This window comes from Limulus polyphemus, unplaced genomic scaffold (assembly GCF_000517525.1).
Source record: "Limulus polyphemus unplaced genomic scaffold, Limulus_polyphemus-2.1.2 Scaffold23, whole genome shotgun sequence".
Lineage (NCBI taxonomy): Eukaryota > Metazoa > Arthropoda > Merostomata > Xiphosura > Limulidae > Limulus > Limulus polyphemus.
In genome coordinates, this window is record NW_013665633.1 from 943797 (window position 1) to 959957 (window position 16161).

The 16161-nt window shown below is 30.5% G+C and overlaps 1 protein-coding gene across 1 annotated transcript; it reads right to left on the bottom strand.

Moving 5' to 3' along the window:
- Positions 1–4957: 4957 nt before the first annotated feature.
- LOC106458499 (protein peste-like) lies at positions 4958–14832 on the bottom strand. The gene is made up of 8 exons (XM_013918023.2): positions 14814–14832; positions 12824–12893; positions 12094–12266; positions 11714–11832; positions 11116–11189; positions 9772–9823; positions 8797–8958; positions 4958–6362 (listed from the first exon to the last, which is right to left on the bottom strand). The coding sequence occupies exons 1-8, from the start codon at positions 14830–14832 to the stop codon at positions 6246–6248; spliced, it is 786 nt and encodes a 261-aa protein (XP_013773477.1). The 3' UTR covers positions 4958–6245.
- Positions 14833–16161: the final 1329 nt, after the last annotated feature.

Consider the following 16161-nt stretch of genomic DNA (forward strand, 5'->3'; position numbering starts at 1 on the left):
CTTTGCGCGAAATTCAAAAACAAACAAACAAACAGTCGACTGAGTTATATAAAAGAAGATAACACAACATTATAAATACAGTGAAAGCAGTGTTTATTCAACACACAAAACAATCAAAATGATGACTGTGTTAGACGTAATACAGCGTTTTTATTGGATGTATCTGTTGAGAGCTTTCTGAAAAAAATCTGCAGATCTATCTGCACCAGATTTTGAAAACTTAATATTTACACATACGGGTCTACAATGGTGCTCTTCTCAGGGTGCGTGCACTACCTATAAGTCATTATTGGTCAATCCAACAGAAAAAAAGGGGAAAGATAAAATCTCAAGGTTTTACCTGACCTGCCAGTGGAAAAAGATTGCTGTTAACTTTCCACATCGTGTGTTCTACTTTATAGTAAGCTTTCCCACGAGAAATTCACGTGGTATCATAGAGGAATAACCCAGGTAACTAGGATAAAGGATCTTAGCTACCTTCCTTCCACAGTGTTTTACTTTTAAACCTACATACACGAAAATGATGAAAACTTCTGGGTGAACTTTAAGCGTTCGCTTTTCTAAATAAAGGACGTATAACCTATTAGGCCTGCATACCACAGAGGAATTTTTTAAAAGTTGCTGTGCTTTGACATATTAATTTCTCTGTCCAGTTGCTGTAGGTACTTTGGGATTTCAATGTATAAAACAAAACACTGACCCGGTGATCGTAGGTTATCAGCTGACTTTCCTTATCCGTTAAAAAATAAACAATGTGAAGCTTAATATAACCTGTAAAGGTGACTCACGTTTATAAACTAATTGCGAAATTTTTCGTTTTCAGCAGTCAACATTTTACGGGAAAGTGTCTTAAAACAACTACATTTCACAGTTCGTGCTGTTATCACCAACGTACACTGCCAAAAGTGTAATTAATATGATACAGCATGCTAAACGTAGGATGTAAGGTAACGGAGAAGCAACGAAAATGACATGAGCAAGCACCACCAGAGTTTTAGAAAGCAAAAGGATGAAATCCCGCATCACATTTCAAAACATATTAATCATTGGTGTTCTGGCATCTAGAAGATAAAATCTTACGTAACATCTAAGCAGCAGCAAAGATACAAGATAAAATATAACGCAACATCTGGGCAACAGTAGAGAGAAGCAGTATTCAGCACCCTTTAGAAAATACAGATAAATTGTTTTAAATATTCATGACTAAGATTTTAGCTCTGATTCATGATTTGTTCATTTATTTTAGACTTTTTTGCGCAACGCAAAGCTACATATGAGCTATTCGCACACAACTTTCCCTAATTTTGAACTGATAGATTAGAGGGAAAGGATATTAGCTAGTCAACAGCATCGACCGCTAACGCTTGGGCTACTCTTGTCCCATTAGATAGTGGGATTTGACTGTCACTCTTATAGTGCCCCCAACATCCTAAATTGCGGAATCTGTTTTTCTTTTTCGGCAACGGGACGCAAACTTGGAATCGCCCAAAAATCACTTAATAAAGGCAAAAGGTTTAGCAAGAAAATATTACTTAAGCCTGTGCTTAATACTATATTACTCTTATTAACGAGTCGATCAAGATCAATTTATTACGTTCGCATAATATATTTGTGGTTCAAAATTTAATCACAGAATGCTTGTTAAAAAACAAAATTTACTCTTTGTATATATATACATTCTGAAACATTATATAATATCAAACTACTGATGTATTAATCACAACCTTATAAAACGCGAAACTATTCAGTGTGAAAATCGCCATGGATCGTTTACAAAACAATTATTAAGTTTTTTTTTAAATTCAATTTCAAGCAGTTATAATGAACATGCACATCAAAACGTATTCTCAGACTTGTTGTGATGTTTCCTCATGCATTTTGAAAATTGTTGCTTTATCGCGTTTTGATTAGTGGTCACGTGAAAGGTTTCCATACAACTGTTAGATATACACGATTGTTTCAACTTAAGTTCGATGCGAGTGTTAAATTTGTTATTTTTAGAAGCGTTTGTTTACGTAAGTGTGAACAAATGATACGCGGTGTAGTTCCAATGTTGTGAAATGACGCTTGTTGTATTATTGCATCATGTTATTAGAACCTTCTATGTTTTTCTCGTTGTTTCGATTGAGTATTATTGCATCATAATATCTCGTAGTATATAGAACGTTCTAGGCCTCGGTCAGGTTATAAATGCGTGTACAAAATGTAGTCATAGTTAGTTAGATCTAGACTGCGTGATCAAGAGTATAGCAATGAAGTATGTATAGTGGCGACTTTTAAAGTGAAATTATCACAGATTGTATTATAATAACAGAATTTGCTTTTCAGTTGTGTTCTAAAGTAACTGAACCAACCTGTATGGACTTTGACAAAAATAGACGATTATTTAAAGCCCTAGATACAACTGTGGTAATTAACTGTGTAACAAGCATTTGTATATACGTTTGACTTGTTTTAATATATGGTTTAAAATAAATGGACTGTGTGCTGTTTGTTTATTGTTGAAATTTATCGCCAACAAGTCACAGCTACCTACTGCAAAGAATCCGGCTCATACATACATAAAAACCTGTATTTAAAAAAATTAGCCACACCCCACCTGGTGATATGTGTGTAAAAACAAAATTATATATATATATATACACAAACACATTTGTTCTAGACAACTGGTTTTTATATGAGTTATATCAAAACGATTTTGAATATACAAATCAGCAAGTCATGACACAATCACATCCAAAAGAATGCAGCAATAGAATGGAATATATCAGAGCTACATTTTAAGATTATTTAGCATTTGGAAGGGCATAATCAGTTCTTTCTTTTGCAAAATATTCATACAGTCAGATCATAAAGCTGTGTTTATATTGGGAATGTAATACTTCTAAGATGAGGATATTCTTATATTACACATTAGGAAATAAAGGAATTTGAATCAACTTGGGACACAATCCCCAACCAGAAAAAGACCTGTAACAAGTCGTACCTCTGTCATGGTAAGCTGGGTACAGCACCTTGTAACAGGCAAGAATCCACAAGTACAAAGTCCAGTAGCAAAAGCTGTCCACATATCTCGAGTTACAGTATGCAAAAAAAACCAAAATTTCCATCGGAAGAAGCAGCACAAGTCATATATACACAAAATGCTTTCATAACGTATTAGCTCTACTGTTGCATACTTTATACAACTGGATGAAGCACTCGTGGATTTCTGTAATTGGACTTTTGAAATGGGCTCTGGGTAATTTTTTGTCTTCATTAGATTGATTATGGAAAGCTGCAAAGAGGAAGAAGTGTGCTTTGAACATGATAGCCTTACCACAGAACCTTCTGCATGGAAATTATGTTGCAAGGCTATTGTCAAGAGCCACAGTTACCAGATAAGGTATGACCTGGTGTGGGCAATGTGGACTGTAATAATGAAGTGAGGCACAAAAAATCGTTTTAATATAGCATACTTAACCTCTGTGTATATAAACTTTGTTTATCACCTATTAATCTCCCTTGATGTATTGGGAATCATTGACCTTGGAGAACTTTCACATTTTTAAATGTTCCCAATGGTTTTAAGCATGAGACAACTCAAAAACTCTTGCAGCAAGAGGCTATCTTGTTTTTTTTGTTTTTAATAAAATGTCTAAAAATATATACATTAGAGATAAAATACAAAGATAAACATAATTTTTTTTTCATACAACCAGATAGTTTTATTGTTACTTAAAAGTATAGATATAAATAAAAAATACATCACACAGTCAATGGAATTTCTAAAACATAGAAACAACCATAATATTCAACATGTGCTAAATTCTCTGCTGTATATGAACTTAAGAAAACATTGATTTAAAAATACAAGTTTTCAACAGAGAATCAAAATTAATTACTATTTTTGGTGGCTTTATGTAAAAAAGCAACAAATTGGGGGGGGGGGGGAGGAGAATGATGTAATATTGAATACAAATATTAAGCTATGCACGTTGCTGTTTTACAACAAATTTGTTATTACTTTTATTTAATTTCAGGTTTTAATTTTTTTTTACATAACTGTACTAATATAATATCGATCAAATATTAAAGTCAAAGATTGGTGCTGATACTAGTTTACATACACATATAATAGAAAAAATTAATTCTTGATCACAAAGGTATCTCTCCACTAAAACAAAGTCAGTTCATTATACAAAGAAAAATAACAATTATAATAAAAATCAATCCAAAAGATAAAATAAACCAATTTTCAAATCAGAGATTTTGATGTATTTTTTTAAATGGCACAAAATACTTACATATCACAAAATACATTTAAATTTACTGTACATTGATTGTGGAGTCAGGAGACTCAATCACTTTTGATTTCATTGAGCTTTGTGATGTGTTTCACATACTGGTTGTAAACACAAAATACAATGTGAAAGAAATTCTTTGACTCTTAAACGTTCATTATCTCACTCAAAGTTTGTGAAATTGCATCATTCTACTTTCCTAATAACAGAGCTATTAATTTTTTTTTAATTTCTCACCCTATTAGTTGTATAATGCATCAGGAAGACCACTGCACAAATTGTGGGATGTATATTTATATAAAACAGCTGGTAATTTACCACACTGCTATGAAATGTAAGAATAAGCTATACATTCAAAAGTGTTATAATTTTTCTGTTAGTGTAAAAGATAAAAACACAAATAAAGACATTTTATTATATGGGAATTAATACAAAATAAAATGATAAAAGCAATAAAGCTAAAAACTTAGATATTAGTACACATTATGTGAAACAAAACAAAACCTAAAATATATTTTCATAACACTAATGTAAAATGTGCTTATGACTTAAAAGTAATGTCACAGCTAAGAAAGTAAGACTTTAATACATGATACATAAATGCATGAAACTAATCATTCAACATTTGTGACTAGTCAAACACTGAAGTTATAAGTACGTTCTTCTGGATTTTCTTGTTAAAAACTACTTGACATTCAATGACATAAATTAATCTAAAAAAAGAAGTAAAGAAAAAGCAAACCCAAAAATAAGCAAGGTATAATCAGATCAAATGAAGCTTTTTACTTGGAAAAAAATAATAAACTTTCATCATGTACTGTGTCAGCTGATGTCTTGGTATATAATGCGATTGTTTACAAAATTAAAAACCTCTATCAGATCAATCTGATTTAGGCTTATCTACAGTATATATTTTTTGGTATAGTCTATAAGCATAGAATACTTAATCTTTTAAGTAAGTAATTTTTTTTAACTGAATTTGCAGATAAGTACAATTGTTACTGTAATGTAAATATGTCTCAGTCTTAATCACACTATTTACATTTATGGAAAATACTAAACAACAACACATAATTTTTGTCTGGTGCTTTTTTTTAAAAACTTTACCAAAATAAAAAAGGACAGATAAACAAAACAAATTATGAAAACTTTTTATAGGTTTATCTGAACCACAGAATCTGTTACATAAAAAATTAGGTTTTATATAAATGGAATTTGTGAAGTTCTCAACTTTTCTATTCAAGATTGTTACATAAAAAGTCTATAACACGTACTGCGGAGACATTCCAAGTGTGATGATCAGTAGGAATACGTGAAACTCAGTATTAAATACCTAGTCTCAAATGTTAACATAACAATTTAAAAAATATAATAGAAGTAATGTTAATTTATAAGAGGGGAAAAAAAGTGAGAATTAGAGTGATCAGAAACTGTTTTTTTGTGGAAATATAAATTATCAATCAATCAGTTATCAGTTTTTTCTGATATTAAATAATGACTAAAGTTTGTCCTAGTATAAGGAATATGCAATCTTGATTACATACAAATTAATATATCAGTATATCAAAGCACATGTCTATAAAACTTATGTATATATGTATACTACCTAATTAGTTCTGTATAGTACCATAAAAACTATTTCTCTTAAAACAAAAAATCTTATTCTAGTAAGGTCACTAATTTTCATATTGAAGTAAAGTACAAAAAAATAATCCTTGCTATATCATACTTTGGTATACTAATATCACACGCAAGATTAACAATGCTTCTAGCCTCACACAATATACCTTTCAGGGTTAGCTACAAATATATTTTTTTTAACTGATGTAAAGACAAAGTATTTTTTTCTGTATTTTCAACTAACTGTATGTCATCATTCATCGGAAAAGAATTAAATCTAACTCTGACCACCGTTATCTGTAAAAACTTATATCTGGGAAAGAGATCATTATTTTTCAATTATCATGCAGCTCCATCATAATGATCATTTGTCTTTGGGGAAACCCCATCTTCAGTGGAATGTGTTCCCTCTTCATCCACATCATCATAAATCAAAAGGGGAGACCCTTGTCTTGATTGCTAAACAAGAAAAACAGCAGTCTAAACCAGATAGTACACCTCTGGTAAATGTTAAACAATCATCGTTTTAAAAGGAACAGGATAATAAATATGGCACATTAAATTGTATGTAGTAAATAGTTTAACAAGTCTTTATTTCCGTTATGTGTATAAACGTTTCATTACTTCACTAGTGTGTAGGTGCTTATGTGGCACAAGTTTTTCACAATATTGTCAATGAACTACAGGTTTTATTTTGTTTCGAGATGTCATCAGTTTACATAAGGAATATTTTTAAGAACATTATTACATGACATGTGGTAGATATTTTATTATTAGTTACTAGAAATGTTGCAAGTGTTTAACCTTTATACTGCATAGTTCGGCTTTACCCCATGGCTACCAAAAAGTTTCCCTCTACTGCGACAAACGGGAATATCCCCCTGTACTTGAAACAATTGCCAAACCTGCTTGCTTGCTGCTATCTGTGTTCTACACCATGAAACCTGGATGTTTATATGTCTCAGCTGACTAACCACATGGCAGTGCATGCTTTAACTCTGTGTTTTGGAGCTGATTTTATTGCTTTATAGGCGAGTTACTTATGTTTTACATTTGTTATAATTATCAGTGACTTCAGGAGTTATATCCTCCTACATGCTAGTATGTGATACAGGATTTGAAATTCAACAATATAAGGCATTTCTATGTGGATAATTGACACTTTTTGGGAATCAGCCTGAAAAAGTAATTGCGCAGTGAAAGGGTTAAACATGTTTGGCGATTACACGCAAGGCAAGTGTTTCAACATGCCATTACATTGGGAATGTGGTGCAAATGTTTAAACTTACTATGTGACACCATTAATTGGTATAAATAGGCAGTTGCAGTCAGAGTAAAAGAAGTATAATAAACAACAGACTTTATACTAAAACTTAATATTTCAGTAGAGGAAGTTGCTCTAAGTATAAACCAGTTTACTACATAATCTATTTTGTAAACTGTATGAATGAATATATATATATATATATATATATATATATTCACTAGCAAACATACGCTAAAACTAGCCGATAAATGTCCAGCTTTAATTTTACCCCCAGTAACATGGTATACACCTCATATTCACAATCAAAGTTCATGTTCTGCTCTTTCCTTTACACAGTTTAATATAATATTCATTGTTTTAGTTATGATATTTAGTCATTGTTTACAAATATACCTCTAGATGAAACCATTGACCTTTGTTGTAACTTCATGATTATTGAGAATGAAACAGAAAAAAACAAACTAAAGATGTTTTTAATGTACTTTATAGATTTGCAATGAACAATCATATTTTATGTTTTATGGTAAAATCAATGAACAGACTGATGGAGTGGCTATGGGCTTCAGCCTTGCTCCTATCTTTCCTAACCTTTTTCTGTGCTTCCATGAAAAGGTTTGGTTACAGTTCTGTCTTAACGTATTACAGGATATATGTTGGTAGTACTTTTGTGGTGTTTAACAATGTTAAGTCAGTTAATGAATGTCTCCAGTTATTAAATAGTAAACATCCCAATATAAAATTTATTGTTGGAAATGACAAATTTTCGTTCTTAGATTCTCGTGTCTTAAATTAGCAGGGCATACTTGCAACTAAACATCATCATAAAGTAACTTTTACTGGACTTTGTTCATATCTTGAAAGATTCACTCCTTCAATTTTTAAAGAAAACTAAAAAACTTGTTATACAGAGCCTTTAAGATATTAGGAAATCAAACATTTTGAAACAGAAGTTGAGAACATTAAACAAATGCATACAAAAAAATGTTTTCTGTTGTCACTCCTAAATACAATAATTCACACCAAAACTGAAGAACTAAATACCCCATTTGTTGTTATGTTAAGTATTCTGAAGAAAAATTTTACTTAAGTTATACCCTACTTAGACACTATTTCATACATGATTGGGAAGAAAATTATCAAACAGCTTTATGCACAAGTTTGATTAAAATGTGTCTTTAAAACAGTTAGGCTAAATGCACTCTTCAACTTTAAAGACAAACAACATCTACTGAATATCTCACAAGTGGTATAAGTGTTCATGTGCCCATGGAGCAACCAGGAATATATTGGATCAAGCACTGGAAGACTGTATTTGAATAAAAGAACACTGTAATAATAAAACCTTCAACACCAGTAGTATTTCCAACCACTAGGAAGAATTTTACATTATAATGCTAGAATCTCTTACCACTAAGCTATAAAAAACCAGCTCTTAACCAGAAGATGAGTGCATTACCATTACATCTTCAACTATGAAAATATAAAGAACAGATCATGAACTTTGATCATTGAGTAATATCTATTTAACCATAACCCAACTTTTTTCTTACAGTCTATCATTACCATTATCACAACAATTATAAAGATTACAATCTGTAGGAACACAGGCTATATGATCACACTTACCCTTCTCATGTCAAACCAATGATAAATTAACAGGGTACATGCTACTAGTAACAGCACAACACCAATAGCGAGGAAACAGTAGGCAAAATCAGCTCCATAAATGAGAGGGTCTTCCAGGTCTTTTAACAATTCATCTGCCAGTTCTTCTGTCAAATAACCAGACTTCCAAAGGTGAAAAAAAAAACATAACAAAAGATTAGAAAACAAGTTAATGAAGCAATACATGCATCAAACAATCTTACAGAATATAACACTAGTTGTAAGAAAATACATAATCAGCAGTGCAAGAAGTTACACACTAAATATACACTAAACTTGGTAAAAGTAAATTTATAAAATTATCAGTAACAATACAGAGAAACAGAAATAAAACAACATTATAAAGTAAAACAGAAATGGTAGTACAAAAGGGTACAGAATAAAGCAAGAATGCTTACAGAATATAACATTAGTTGTAAGAAAGTACATAATCAGTAATGCAAGAAGTTACACACTAAATATATACTAAACTTGGTAAAAGTAAATTTATAAAATTATCAGTAACAATACAGAGAAACAGGAATAAAACAACATTATAAAGTAAAACAGAAATGGTAGTACAAACGGGTACAGAATAAAGCAAGAATGCAATTAATATACAAACAAATTGAAACTCCTAAAATCTAATAAAATGAATTCATTTAGTGTAATCTGTTTTATCAACTACATTAAGTAAGATTACTTTTAATCAAGAATTAATTAAATTCCCAAATACTAAAATGTCTTGATTTAAAAATAATAGGCATAACACTGACCACTTTAAAATTTCACATTATTAAATTACCTTTCTAAAAAATTAACCTTAAATATATATAACACACTAAAAAAGAATGCAAGTGGGCTCTAACTTTCTAATATACTTTATTATAAAGAGTTGATTCAATACTTCTATGTAAAAACACAAGATTGTGATATCAAACGCTGTAATATACACACCACTTCCTGCCACAATACTGGTAACACCAGTTCAGTGATGTTAGAAAACTGCCTGCAATACAGTGAAAACCAACTGTTAACTTGAAGTCTTTGATAAAAAGTCATTAAAAGCAATCACAAATGATATCTGTTGCAGATCAAATATTATCTATGAAAGAAACTGATTTTTTGAACTTAAAATTCACATTTTGTTTTAATGTCATTACATTATAACTTAAGTACTGCAAATACTGATCACAAATGTATCAACATTTAGAAGAATTAGAGTCAATACTATTCTTTTTAGATAGGGGGACAAAAACAAAATTTAGAAAACACAATCTTACAAACACGTCATCTTTTAGAGAACTGTCATCTTACGTCACCAGTAAAGAAAGAGGTGGGCATCAGTTTTAAGTTGGTTAAATGGATAACATTGTAACACAAAATAAGATACACTTAATGAAATACTTAATTTTATTTAGATTAGCAATAATGCCTCTAAAGTAAAGTTTCATTACAACATCACCCATTGCAATCCAACTATTTATTAAATTCATGGCTTATACAAATGTTTTTTTTTTGTGATCTTTAGACTAGGACAATATTTTTGATCAATTTCAACATTCAAAACACAATCAATAAAAGTGTAAAATGAAATAGATTTCTTAATTTGATAAACATGGGTCTACTAATCTGTATTGATATCTTAAATGTGGGTTGTGGGTTCGATTCCCCGTCCCACCAAACAGGCTTCACCTTTTCAACAGTGGGAGCATTATAATGTGACATGATCAGCATTCAACAATTATTCTGTTCACAGCTAGGATACAAAAATGATCAGATCCTCAGAATGAGAGTTGTAACAATAACATATTTTATAACATGAGTATAACAGTAAATTTCTTGATGAAAATTTCATTGTCAGTAGAACAACAGAGAACATAAAAGAACAGATTGTATAGAAAGGCATAAAACAACGTGGGTTTGTTTCTGTAATCAAAACAGTGCAAATGATTCTGACCATACAAAATCTTCATTAATTCCACACAAAAACTTCTAAAATAAACATCTATCCTCATAAATGTTGTTAGAAATAACTATTACATGATCAATATAATATTAATATATAACAAAAAGTATATTATAATTCTATTAGAAGGGGAGTTACACATTTGATACCATTTTTTAACCAACTGTTCACATAAATTTATAAACTAAAAATATATTTAATGACAAGATTATCCAACACCCATGTTATAAAACATACTACAAATTTATTTAAAAATGAACAGGTTACATTTCTATCAAGACTTAAAAAAAATCACTGTTTAGTTGTTATAATAATATAATTATGTAACTTACCTTATCTTTTTATCTTGCTCCAAGATGGCATTAAGCTGAATACGAGCACCAATACTTGTTGATATGCCTGACATCTAGTAAAGAAAAATAAAAACACAACTTTTGTTCAGACAGTTTTTAAATAATAATAGTATCAAACACTGTTCTAGTACTATTCCTATCATTGACATTTAAACTTCAGCCCATTAAAATCCATTTTACTTTTGTAAGTATCACATGCATTGTTATATCTATATATAAAAAAGATCATACTTTAATAAGTGACAAAAAAAAACATTTTCACTTCAACCTGGGTGGTTTGTAAGTATACTTCAAACCTTTTACTTCAAAATTTGCTTTATTAACATCTGCTTTACTCAGCACAGAAAATTTGATCTACTTTTTCACATTTCTGCTAATAACAAAGCATACGTCTAAACACACATTAATCACAAGCAATTAGATTGAAAATAGTATGGACTGAGTAAATGTTTTTTATCAATTATAATAATATTCAAAAATTAGTTTGAATTTAAAATTACTGAAGCTAGCATACAAGCACTTCATTTTATTATGTATAGTAACTTTAGAATAAACAAGCCTCTAAGTATATTCCTACCGGATGAATGTCGAGGAAGAACTCATGATGAGATGCATTAGGTTTCAGACCTTCTACATCGTTAAGGTAAGAGGGTGAAGCAAGATAGAAATGAGGAAATGACAGTGCCACTGGAGTGTCTAGAATATATAATATGTACAGTAAGTAGTGTTTATTCCTTACTTCAGGAGAAATATCCAGTAAAATGTAAAAAATTAACACGTTTCTTGAAAAAGAGAAGTACAATTAGAACTAAAATTATGTTTCTGGTAACTATGAAATTACACCTTATAAGAAGGCATCTTAAATAAAGTAGTCAAAGTTTTAGATAAATTCTCGGGTTGTCGGGATTTTAATAAAAATTTAAAGCAAATGCATGGGGGTATTTACAATAAGCTTACCATATCGACATGGACTTAGATCCATGACACCAGATGGAAGAAGTCTTCTTGTACTAAAACAACTGTTTTCTGGGTTGTCTGTACCATTAGCAAGCACAGATTCCATGGCAGAGAAACGACGACATTTCATACCATGGTTATTAACTTCCTCCTTGTAGTTTAATTTCCAAGATCTGAAGAGAGCAATAACATACTTGAAAACAGTCAAAATATTCAAAGGTGTCTAAGCACTAACATTCTTTGAGCCAAACAACTCAAGTTAAATTGTCTTCTCTTTAGAAAATTAAATTTTACTGACAAAGTACATGAAACAATGAATGTGAAAAATGTATTTAATGCCATATCTAACCATCCACATTAGCTTTAAAATGTAGGAACACTGATAAAAAAAAAAGAGCAAAAAAGTGTAGTGATGTGTTTTTTAAGTTTTGTTAGTTATAATTACCATCACACTACCTCTTGAACAGTTTAACTTGCATCATCAAAACATGCTTTCATTAGGTTCAGAATGATAACATGAAGACAATTAATCATTGAAACAAGTGTTGCAAGCCAGAATATTAAGTTATTGTCACATAAAACTGCTCTTTACAATACTTTTGTGTATAAATAACATTAAAATACTAAAAAAACAAAAATGATAAATAGCAGTAAACTATTTATACTGTTATTTACAAAGTTTACTACTATAATGCATGACACTTAATCAGCAATACTTTTTCATTCTAACCTGCACAGATCTGTCTGAAATAAAGTAATTGTTTCCTGTTCTTTTGTTAATGGAGGGTCAAGTTCACCATCTGAAACAAAAGATAAAATTTTTGTATTCAAGAAGATAAAAGGCTATGTCTTTACTACATGTACAAAAAATATAAAATGTGTTTACACACTTTGTTACTATATATTGCATAATCTAAATACAAGTTGCCTTAATGAAAGAGTAAGTTATAGAATCTCTGTTAATCCATTTTTACTCCCTTTTCTTCTGTTGATCCATTGAGAGGTATGAAAGTCATTTAAATAGAACAAATACACAGCATCTTATTTAATTTGTCATAATGTCTTTGATTCCGCAAGCCAACAATGATTCTAAGGTTGTACATTTGCACTGACAATTCAGATATCTAATCAAAACAATCTTAATCATAAGATAAATAGTTAATAATGGGATTAAGAAATGCTGCTCCTTAAAGTTTCAAATACTTTCAATTAAATATTTACCAATAAAATTTTGTATGATCACTTTCTTCAGAATTAACTAATCAGTATCTGGTTTCTCTGACATTTGAGTATATTTAAATTATCGATAACAACATAGTGATTTATCAGATATACCAAATGTATTCATATTTGTTCCTCCCCTTTATTTATTTATTTTATACGTCAAAAGAAACATAACCACTTATAGTTAATAGCAAGCTTCTGCTCTTTTGTAAAAATTCACATCACTTATTAGTTTGTATTATTTACCAAATAAATAAACAACCATAACTTTTCATAATACAATCACTAACAACTAATGAATCATAAGAACAAAATTATACACAATTAATACATTTTGTTAGAAAAAAAAAGATTAGTTGAACTCCAAAATATCATACTAGATATATAATTATCCATATACGTACAATATACTCAATGCTATATGTTTATGATGATAAATTTCAACAAAATCATATCTCAACTCGGGCTTTTCCAAGTTAATTACCTGTTTAATCTCAGCAACTATGTTTCATAAAGTAGATAGAAATATAATATCACTAATTTTAAAGATTACAAAGAAAAAAACATATAAATCATTGGTGGAAAGTGCATCATTGCTGTTCACAATAACACTGAATGATAGTTTATTTTGGTTAATTCAAAATTACTAAAGCTTCCTAAAGATTAATACATCCAAGAAAGAGCAACACATACAGAACTCAAACTGTAACACTACTAGAGCTGCTCACAAAACTTGTTTTTGGGGAATTATGCAAGCTTTTCCAGTTTCTCACTTTTTTCTTTCTTACACACTTACTAATTCATTACAATTTATTTTTATGTCATTTATGAGCTTTAACTATGCTAATTTTATATTTTGAGGTAATTAGGAAAATAAACTGTAACTTTCTGTCATTTATTAATGCTAACCCTACCTTTTTTTTTATATTTAAAACATATATCTACTAATTACCTCTGCCACCGAAGGTGGACAGAGTTATGTTTTCATCTGTGTGTGTGATTTGTCAGCAAGATTTCTCAAAAACAGCCCAATGAATTTGAACGTAAATTTGTATACATTTGGACTATGAATCAACTTAGAAGTGATTAATATTTGGAGGGTCAAGGTCAAAGGTCACGTAAATAAAAAAATCCCTGTCTGTTAACATGGGGACCAATTTTTCACACTATTTTTGCTCTATATCTCAGTCAAAAATGATCTGATTTTGACTAAACTTTGTGGACATATGTATCATTCCTGATTGTCCTACCAAAACTGGTCTGTATTTGTTGATAATTATGAACACACGGACAAATATGATCAACGCTGTGTGATGGAGGTATGCGCTCCACTGAGTGCCCCTTTATTCGTTTGTATTTTCCTGTCCACTCTATTTTATCAACCATTTAGTCAATCAGTCTAAACTGTGATAAAGTCCTGAGAATTTTCTATGAGCTTACAACTAAGTCAACCTTAGTTCCACCCAACAAGTTAAGACTTCATCGGCCATTTTTACCAAAGTCCTGTAGATACATATTATTGCTTTATATTTATAACAGACTCCATTTTCACATGTGTTATCAGATAAGTAGTATCTTAGAGCGGAATAAAAAGTGTTTTAGTGATTGGTTGTTTTATCATTTATTCAGTGCCTATAACAAAATGAATAGGGAGTTTCAAGAGGTTTCTTGATTCATAAACCTATTTTGAAAAATAGGAATATGATACAATTTAACAACACAGCATAGGGTTAAGTAGCTTTATTTTTGATACATAAAGTTCTTTTTTTATCAAGATAGTGTCTGAACAAGGCAAGTCTACTGGATCCACATAGGAAATACTAGTACTTATATCTAAAACGTTTTGCTTCTGATCTATTTACCACATCTGTATGTCTATCTAATTTTCATTAATCTCATGTCTTTCATGTTTTTCTGCTTCATTGTTAACCATTAAAACAGTTCTCAAAAAAGAGAAATAAAATTTTTTTTATTGTTATTGCCATACCTCAGAATTAAAAAGTATATAACCAATTAAGATGCTTATTTTTTAAATATAGTGTTGAACTGAGTAAAATTAAACATCTTTCAGAATCTTTCTTCATTCTATGCACTTTTTAAACAATATTTTCACATTAAACCATCTTTCCAATTAGAACCATACATAGTTGGCTACATGGTAACAATTAATTGAGACACTAGAGTACTAGTGACATATAAACAACATGCTTCACATCAAACATGATTAATAAACACACACACACACACACATACATAAACAAAATATACATTACACTTTTTTCACAAATTTCGTTTTTAAAAAATAAAGAAATTTACCTAACTATAAATATTACAGACTGGTTTACTTAACTATGTATGAAATGCTCTACCACCAAACCCACCTTCTTAAAATGTTTATTTGTTTTTTGAAGTTTGCACAAAGCTACACAAGGGCTATTTGCATTAGCTGTCCCTAATTTAGCCAACTCTTGGGATACTCTTTTACCAATGTCACATTATAATGCTCCCACTGTTGAAAGGGTGAAGCATGTTTGGTAAGACGGGGAATCGAACCCACAACCCACAGATTGTAAGTCAAGCTTCCTAACCACTTGGCCATGCCGGGGCTCTTAAAAGGAACAGGTATACTGACAACAAACATATAAATAACTTGAGTACCCTTAAAGCTTCAAATTCAGATTCAAACCCGTGACCTGCAGATTGTAAGTCAAGCTCCCTAACCACCTGGCCAATGCGGGGCTCTTAAAAGGAACAGGTATACTGACAACAAACATATAAATAATTTGAGTAGCCTTAAAGCTTCAAATTCAGATTCAAACCCGTGACCTGCAGATTGTAAGTCAA

Coding starts and splice junctions, on each gene's coding strand:
- LOC106458499 (XM_013918023.2), bottom strand. Junction 12,267..12,823: donor TTTCAGACAGATCTGTGCAG/GTTAGAATGAAA, acceptor TGCTCTCTTCAG/ATCTTGGAAATTAAACTACA. Junction 8,959..9,771: donor CAGTATTGTGGCAGGAAGTG/GTGTGTATATTA, acceptor CACCTTTGGAAG/TCTGGTTATTTGACAGAAGA.